At 40.9% G+C, this 8,587-nt stretch overlaps 1 protein-coding gene across 1 annotated transcript; it reads right to left on the reverse strand.

Moving 5' to 3' along the window:
- Positions 1-2,518: 2,518 nt before the first annotated feature.
- On the reverse strand, positions 2,519-6,111 carry LOC113019966 (GTPase IMAP family member 5-like). Its single transcript, XM_026163632.2, has 2 exons — positions 5,955-6,111; positions 2,519-5,001 (listed from the first exon to the last, which is right to left on the reverse strand). Exons 1-2 carry the CDS (start codon positions 6,010-6,012, stop codon positions 4,136-4,138), a joined length of 924 nt encoding a protein of 307 aa, XP_026019417.2. The 5' UTR covers positions 6,013-6,111; the 3' UTR covers positions 2,519-4,135.
- Between the last annotated feature and the right edge of the window lie 2,476 nt (positions 6,112-8,587).

Genomic DNA, 8,587 nt, shown 5'->3' on the forward strand with positions numbered 1-8,587 from the left:
GCTATGGAAGCACCTCAACCTGGTTCTAGGATCTGGTTTGGAGGTGTGGGTGGGGGGGATAGGGGCTCTCTACAGTCTAGAACTTTCCATGTTTCTCTTGAATGTGCTGCTGCTACCACTCAGTCAAAGAACCCCACTGATAATTGATAATTATGGACCTTTTTTCTTTCATCCCTCATCAACATATTTGAAAAAATGTTTATAAACAACTGAATGAATATTTTTAACTTGTAGACTTTACGATAAGAACCAATCACAGCACAGAGAGAGCTCTGAGGATCAGCAGTGACTCACAGACAGTTTCAGTTTCAGTTCTTGTTGATCTCACTGCTGAGTTCGAAACTGTTGACGTGATGATCAAAATGATTGTTTATTTTAGTATTTTCATGCATTATAAGCCATAAAATCCTCTCTGCACTGTTACAAACCCTTCGTACACTCTTAAACACACTTTAGAGACATATCTTAGATATTCAGTGAAGAGTCATCACCTGAGTAATATGGCATCTGTGAAGCCTCTTAAATGTGTGAATAAATAAGAATAATACCTTGGTGCATAGACTGGCTCAGGGCTGTGCTGTTCAGCTATAACATGGTATTTATATTGTTATTAATGTTTTAGACTAGAAGATGCTTATTGCACCACAAAAATGATTAAATTCTAACAACATTCAAATAGCCATAGGCAGCATAATAATACATTTCACACAATATAAATTTACTGATAAATCTGTGGTGACCTCCAAAGGCGAACCGCGATGTTGCGTGGGAGTACTGCACGTCATGCTGCTGAGCTGCATCGATGAGATGAACTACTTGGCGTCTGTTTTCAGAGCTGAGCAGAGACAACATGGGAACATTTTTGTTGTTCCAAAATGTCAGAAACAGATTTGTTCATAGTTGTCATCCTTTTCTCTGAAACTCAGGGAGCGAGTCGGAACTTCGGTATCATTTTGACAGTGATCTCAGTTTTGATTTTTACATCAATAAGGCCACCAGACTGGCTTTACATTACTTAAACTATAAAAGGATATATATATATATATATACGGTTAGAAAACTCCACCCATCCATTTTTCCCCGCTCCCCAGCCAGCTCCTCAGGCTTATCCAGGGCAACACTACAGCGTTCGCAGGCTGGCTGGGAGATGTAATCTGTCCAGAGTGTCCTGGGTCTGCCCAGTCCTTCCACTGGGACATGCTTGGAACACTCCGGAGGTGCCGAGGAGGCATCTCCGTCAGAGGCCCAAACCACCTCAGCAGAGTGTGAGAGCTGGAAAAGTTTGGTTTACAAAAGCTGTTCTGGCAAATGGCACAGGGACTGCACTGATTTTAGATCACTTTAATAGTTGATTGCATACTGAGCACTCAAAATAATAGAAAAGGTGTTTGTGCAGACTTAGAGGAAGGCGTGCAGGAACGAGTGTAACAGCAGCTCTCACAGAGAGCTTCAGGCGAGGGACACCAGACAACAGATTCAGATGTTGCTGATTTGTAACAACATCTGAATCTTACGTTAAAAAACTGCTTTATCATCAGAGAATTTAATCACATAGTTGTTCATATGATGATTTCTGCAATTGTTTGCATATATTTGAAAGAAACTACGGCTTCTTTGTAACCTGTGTGTGTGAAAGACTTTCACCTGCTGTTGTCTTTTATTTGCACACGTTGCTGTTACTGGTGAAGCTGGTCTGGACTGGTGCTGAGTGAAATGCATATAATGGTTCCTGGGTCAGTTTGTCATCTTTTGTCTTTGAGTTCAGGTCGTCCGTCTGTTTGGCGCTGTTAGTGCTGCTGCGTCACTGTAAATGCACACGTCATTGCATGTGTTTGTTTCTGCAGGCCATGTGATGTCAGAGTGCTCCGTAGCTACGAAGCACGATTTCGCCATAATCTCCTCCTCGGCTCTCCTCCCAGGTTTCAAACAGGCTAAACTTTATTAACACAGCCGCTCTTCTCCAGTCTTTATGACCAAACTGTGTGACGACATCATGTTTTTCTAATGTTTTGTTTATTCTTTCTGTGAACAATCAGCTGCTCTGCTGACGGCACAGTCATCAGCGTCATTGGTCTCTCGTGTGAAACTTTACCATCTGATAACTGGTTGTCCTGATCTCCGGTTAGGATAAGTGAATCCAGACAACAGAAAGCGATACCCTGCACACGCTGAGCTCACTCTGAGTGCACGTACCTGTACTTTGATTTGTGCTTTTGGTTCTGAGGTCGAATCTTTCTGCACACATCCAGGCAGCTCCTCCTGGGTTTTGGAGCCTGCACTTTGAGTTTTTGGTCTTTCTAGTTCTATTTGTTAGTCGTTATTGTGCTGTTTGTTTTTCCCGTCTTTGATTTTATTACTTTTTATAGTGTTTTGTGTTGTGAGTTCATTAGTTTTGTTGTCCCAGTTTCTGTCTGTTCATATTCCTGGTGTAGAGGCTCAGCCGACGCTTGAATCCACGGAGGTGTTCGATGGTTGGGGTGACGCGGTGCCACTGTTATCAGTGAAACTCTACTCATCCTGTCTGTATAACATCTTTAATACATTCCTGTATTTGTTGTTCAACAGTATCCAACATCACGTAACATAAATCACAAACCGTTTGCTCCGTCCGACCAACAACACCTGACATTAACTACGTGTGTCTACCTTAAATACAGTCACATAAACACACCATACTGTAAAAACACAAAAAGTTTCACACATAAGGTAACATCACAAAATGGTTCCTACACCTGGCTTCATAGTCCTGGTTTGTATGCATCATGCTGTCAGTTCTTCCTGTCTTCTTTGGGTAACTTGGATCTTTGGGCTTTGTTTCCAACACGTGAGGTATAAGAACAGGAACAGATGAAGTATTTAGGTCCCAGTGACACAAAACAACAGAAGTTAAAAATATTATGTATATGTAGAAAAACAATGCAAGCTAGCAGGGGTATAAATAAGACAAGGATACAACATTTAAGAGGAAGATATAATTAAGGTGAGGATTGTTGGATAAGCAGAAGAGAATGAATGGATGAATGGACAGACTTGGCCAGAGGCACGTTTGTAATGACATGTAATGATAATTGTTACCACAAGGAGGCAGCGTGTGACCAGTTTGTGTGCCGATCATTGTTTTAATCCATCAAGTATCTCGGTGTCCACATCTGCTCAGACCTGACATGGTCTGCCCACATCCAGGTGCAGTCCAGAAAGGCCAGGCAGCGCCTGTACCACCTACGACAACTGAAGAAGCTCAGGGTCTCTCCAGAGATCCTCAGGACTTTCTTTACAGGCGCTGTGGAGAGCATCCTCACACAGACCAGCTGTGTCAAGGATAAAAAAGCTCTTCGTAGACTGCTCCATACGGCAGAACGCTTTCCCTCTACACGACATTTAAATCAGAAGATGCTGAAGCAGAGCTGCTCAGATATGGAAGGACCCATCCAGCAATAAACTGTCCCAGCTTCTGTAATCAGGCACCATGCAGGCTAGAACAGAGAGGCTCAAGAGGAGCTTCTATCTTTGCCCCCCCAAGCTCCATCAACCATAAGTGACTGAGACAGGACTCATTGTTATCACATCCTGATCTGGCTTCACTTTCACACCCCACTCTCACAATGTACATTCTCGAATTTCGAACTGCAAATTTCCAGATTGTTTTATTCTATTGAATTTACTTGATGTATATAATTCACTCGCTTACTGCACATAATGTCCTCTTTGCATGTATTTACTATAATGTTCTCTGTTTCTGCACAGGAGCGCATCAGGTCACATTTCACTGCATGTTGTGCTTGTATAACTATGCAGGTTGTTTCTTTGAGCAGCTTTGTCCTGATCCGCTGTTCAGAGGTCTGACTGGTTCTGTAGATTAACAGACTAACATGTGTCGACTTGTTTGCGTTCTTCTGTGAGATGCTGCTTTTGGCCATGCAGCATGTTGTGGCTTGTTTTACCAACAGGGGGCAGTGTCTTGTCAGTGGATGGTTTTTATATTCCCTTTGGCCTGCGCCCATGTCTTTACAGGACTTTAGATAGAGCAGCATCAGCCCTCTCTCACAGATGCTGTGTCAGTGTGTCACACTGTGTTGATGCTATAAGTAACTTTAGAAAGTTTCCAGCTCAGGATTCCCTGCAGATGAGTGAAAAGTCACTTTTTATGGTATTTCTCGAATACACAGATCCCTGAAAATGTCATTCCCATTATCAGTATCATACCCAGTAAAGCTCCCAGTAGAGCTCCTGATGTAGGTGTCAGCTCACCACCACAGCTAAAATACCCAACAACACTCCCGAGAAATATTCCCAACAATCCGCTCTTCTCAAGAATAGCCAGTCTGTTTTCTGATGCTTTCCTCCTGCGGTCGTCTTTGCTTCGCTCCTCGTTCGCAGCTTTTTCAGCCGCCTGGAGCATCTGAGGCGTGTAGAAGAAGTCCGAGTAATCTTGTCTCTCCTGAGTTATCTTCTCCAGCAGCTCGGTGACTTGAACAGGGCTCCTGTCAGCAATGTTAAAAATAAAATATCTCCACTGGCATCGTTCAATCAGTTCCCTGAGGTGCTCATTGTCTTTCATGCCCTCTTTTATGTCAGCTTCGTTCCCTCTCGGATCGTTTTTGTGGGTGAACACCACCGTAACGTAGGCCACTGCACGTTTGCCAAAAGTGCGTTCAAAAACCTGCAGTGCTTTTAACTCTTCAGATGTGATGATTTTGAGCCTTTCCACCAACAGGAACACATGAGGACCAGGTTCAACGTTTTCAGTGGCCCACTTGATCTCTTTCACCACGTCCTCTTCACTTGATCCCATTTTAAACAGACCCGGAGTGTCCACAACAACCACGCTGTGACTGTCAGAGTCTGTCTTTCTTTCCACGTGGCAGGTCTTTGTGCGCTCTCCATGAGGATCGCTCAACGTGAATGCAGCACTGTCCCCCAGGATGATGCCTCCTAGCGTACTTTTCCCAACCGTCGTCCTCCCGAACAGGACGATCCTCAGCTCTGGAAGCTCCTGCTCATCTGTTACAAAAAGGTTTGCATGTGAGAAAAGTCCCACTCTTGTGTCTAACTGTGGAATCACTTTATCCCAAAATGCATCCGCTGACCACAAATTCATGAGCAGTTTTCTCAAAGAGACATTTCGAATGACCTTCATAGGCCATGTGCTGCACTGACATCGATATGCATGTAATAGTGCACACATGGAAACTTAATAATTCGATATACACACAAAAATAAAAATGCATCTAAATTCATTCATTCACGATGAAGTGAAAACAATCGGAAATATTTTAGTTTCAAAGACTTTTCTCGGCAGATCAATCAAATATGTGCAAACAGTCTGGATTCAGTGCTGAACCTTCTCCATGCAGCTTCTGGGTCAGATCCGGATTGGTCGAGAGCTGTTTGTACCTCAGAGCTCCAACATGAGCACAGTTTGTGGGCTTTTTAAGGACTCATCACAGATTCTCAGTCAGATTAAGCTTTGAGGAGTCTTCCGGCTATTTGGGCCCAGGCGCTGATACTCAGCATGAAGAAGGGTCAACACTGTGAATGCTGCCTCTGCATACATTTGATTTATTTTCTAATAAAGGTTTTGGAAACTTAACATAACAAACACCATCACTAATAGGGCCTGTAATCTTTTTTCCTTCATGGAAAACCCAACTATGCTAACAAGTTAGCATTTACAGATTAAAATGAAAAAACAAACTGAAGTTTCAGACACGACTGAAGTTGTTTAAAGGATTTGACTCAAAGGACTGAACATCTGTCATGCAGCATGCTTGGATTGTCCATTATTTACTGTGAAATAAAAGGTGATTACAATAATTTTATTAGCTGGTTACTCGGCAGTAATTCTTCAAACTAAACTCTCACTGACTGCACTCGGATATGAATGCAGACTGGAGCTAATCTGACACTAAACTGAGCCAAACAGCAGCCTGAGTATCCCTGCAGGACAACCTCACCTTCATTCTCTTCTTCACTGATCATCACCGAGCTCTCTGAAGGCTCAGTGCTGCCCATGTCTTCATCTGGCTGCTTAAATTTCCATCTCACCTCTATTTCACCGTCCGCTGCTCGTTTCCTCACATACAGCACTTCAGCTGTTCTAGGGCAGGAAGTGTGGCACAAAGCAACCAATCAGAAGGCTGAAAAAGAGTGCATCATGCAGAGTGCATTTCCACAGGTCTGCCTTTTCACCCATAACAGTTACATGACTCCATGAAGACATCACAGTAACACATCTGTTCACAGTTTCATTTAAACCCTAACAGTTGCGAATTCAAAACAAAAGTTTCACATTATGAAAAATGATTTTGTCTTTTTTGACAGTTATGTTTGTATCTTCATATCTATAAGACAGATTTACAGCTGGAAACAGAAACAACCTGCTGTCAAAAGCAACACATCTATAGAAAGCACAGACAACACCTTATTAAACCTGGACAAATGTGAATGTAGAAGAACTATTTGTTCATTGATATAAAATAAAACAACCCTAAAAACATGCCGGGTTCTGGGGCGAGTTTGATGGTCCTTCCTTTCTCTTTGGCAGAGTCACTCTCCCAGGCTCTCTCACTTCTTCCTCATTGCTTCACTTTGTAAATAAATATGTTTTTTCTTGTATCTTGATGTCTGAGTCTGCTCCTAGTTTCCAGTTAGAGTAAAATCATGAAAAAGTTACCAGCAGTTACAGTGTGTAGAATCTCACAGCCTGATGTCAGTAGACTGCAGATTGCTGTGAAACGTTTTCTTACTCCAACCAGTTTAGGTGCATAATCCTAGCTGGGTGGAGGCTATAGGACAAACATGTTTTAGACAGCCAAGATAGATCAGAAACAATAAATCTGGTTTGTACCCCATGAAGGTCAAGGCCAGCTGGCTTGTTTCTACTACTGTTTGGACCAAACCCTGAGTTTTTCCCTGTTTGTGGAATGCTGTCACTCTGCTGTTGGTGCTGGTTGTGCAGCATCTGCCTTCATTTACTCAGGAAAGGACATGAGACAAGCTCACTATTGCGGTGAGTTTTTGAGGATATAGTTAACCTTTCTTCTTAAAAGCTGCTGTTTTCGCCACTAGTAGCTGCTGTTACACTCTTTTGGCTGCTGTTAGCCTCTGTTAGCTGCTGTTACACTCTGTTGGCTGCTGTTAGCCTCTGTTAGCTGCTGTTACACTCTGTTGGCTGCTGTTAGCCTCTGTTACGAGTGTTGGTGAAAAATTCTTTGAAGTGGATCTAATGTTGTTGGACTCTGACGCAAATAATTGCTAATACAATTTGAGAATAATTAAACTGTTTCTTAGAAGTTTAGTATTTAGCATACTGGAGCCTAACATTAGCTGGTATAATGTTAGCTTATACTCAGCTAAAGTTGTTGTTTGGCTAGCTAAACTTTTTTTGTAGTTAATATAATCAAAAATGAACAGTAGATTGCTATAAGTATATATTCAGTTACTTCTGTTTGAAACTGTATTTTGAATGTTTTTAATGGGTGGTATATCATTTTAATGGAAAACAAATAATAATAATAAAAAATAAGTACAATATTTTTCAAATAAAATAAAACCAGACTAAAGACAGTGCATTTCTGCATTACAGCAGTACTTCATACTCTATTTAAGAAAATCGAAGCATTAATTAATGGCAGGACTTCTTTGAGCAGTTTTGTAGGAATGGGGTCTAAAAGACACGTTGATGGTTTGGAGGAAGTAATTATTGAAGTTAACTCAGAAAGACCAATTGGAGAAAAAGAGTCTAACTTAACATCAATGGTACTAAGAGTAACTGTAGATAATATTACATCTGTGGGATGATTATTGGTAATTTTTTCTCTAATGATACAAATTTTATTTGTGAAGAAGTTCATGAAGTCATTACTGGTTAACGTTAAAGGGATGGTTGGCTCAAAAGAGCTCAGACTTTTTGTCAGCCTGGCTACAGTGCTGAAGAGAAACCTGGGGTTGTTCTTATTTTCTTCAATCAGTGATGAATAGTAAGATGTTCTGGCTTTGCGGAGGGCTTTCTTATAAAGCAGCAAACTATTTCTCCAGGCTAAATGATGATCCTCTAAATTTGTGACACGCCATTTCCTCTCCAGATTACGAGTCATCTGCTTTAGGCTACGTGTTTGAGAATTATACCACGGAGTCAGGTACTTCTGATTTGAGGCCTTAGTTTTCACAGGATCAAATAGCATTATAGCATTAAAAGATAATAATAATAATGATAATAATAAAATAATAATACTTTGTAAAATTATAAAATAGTAAAACCAATCACCCTTATAATCGTTAACAATGATGTCATCAGTAACAATACTAATAATGACAGCAGCAACTTGTTGTGTATTGTCATGATCATTTTTTGTTGTTGTAGTTTTTCTTTGTTTTCATTCTTTCTTTTTTGAGTCTCTGTACTCTTGTTAGCTCTTACAATAGGTCTATAAAGAAATCAGAATAATCTTTTGCTGTACAGTTTTATTTTTATTATTTTTATTGCTGCATTTGATATTTTCTTCTTTCCAAGTTTTGTAAATTTGTATTTTGTTTTGTTAAAATCTTCCCGTCACATCACAGCTGAGTCATGTCAGAAAATCAACCG

This window comes from Astatotilapia calliptera, chromosome 4 (assembly GCF_964374335.1).
Source record: "Astatotilapia calliptera chromosome 4, fAstCal68.1, whole genome shotgun sequence".
NCBI classification, from domain to species: domain Eukaryota; kingdom Metazoa; phylum Chordata; class Actinopteri; order Cichliformes; family Cichlidae; genus Astatotilapia; species Astatotilapia calliptera.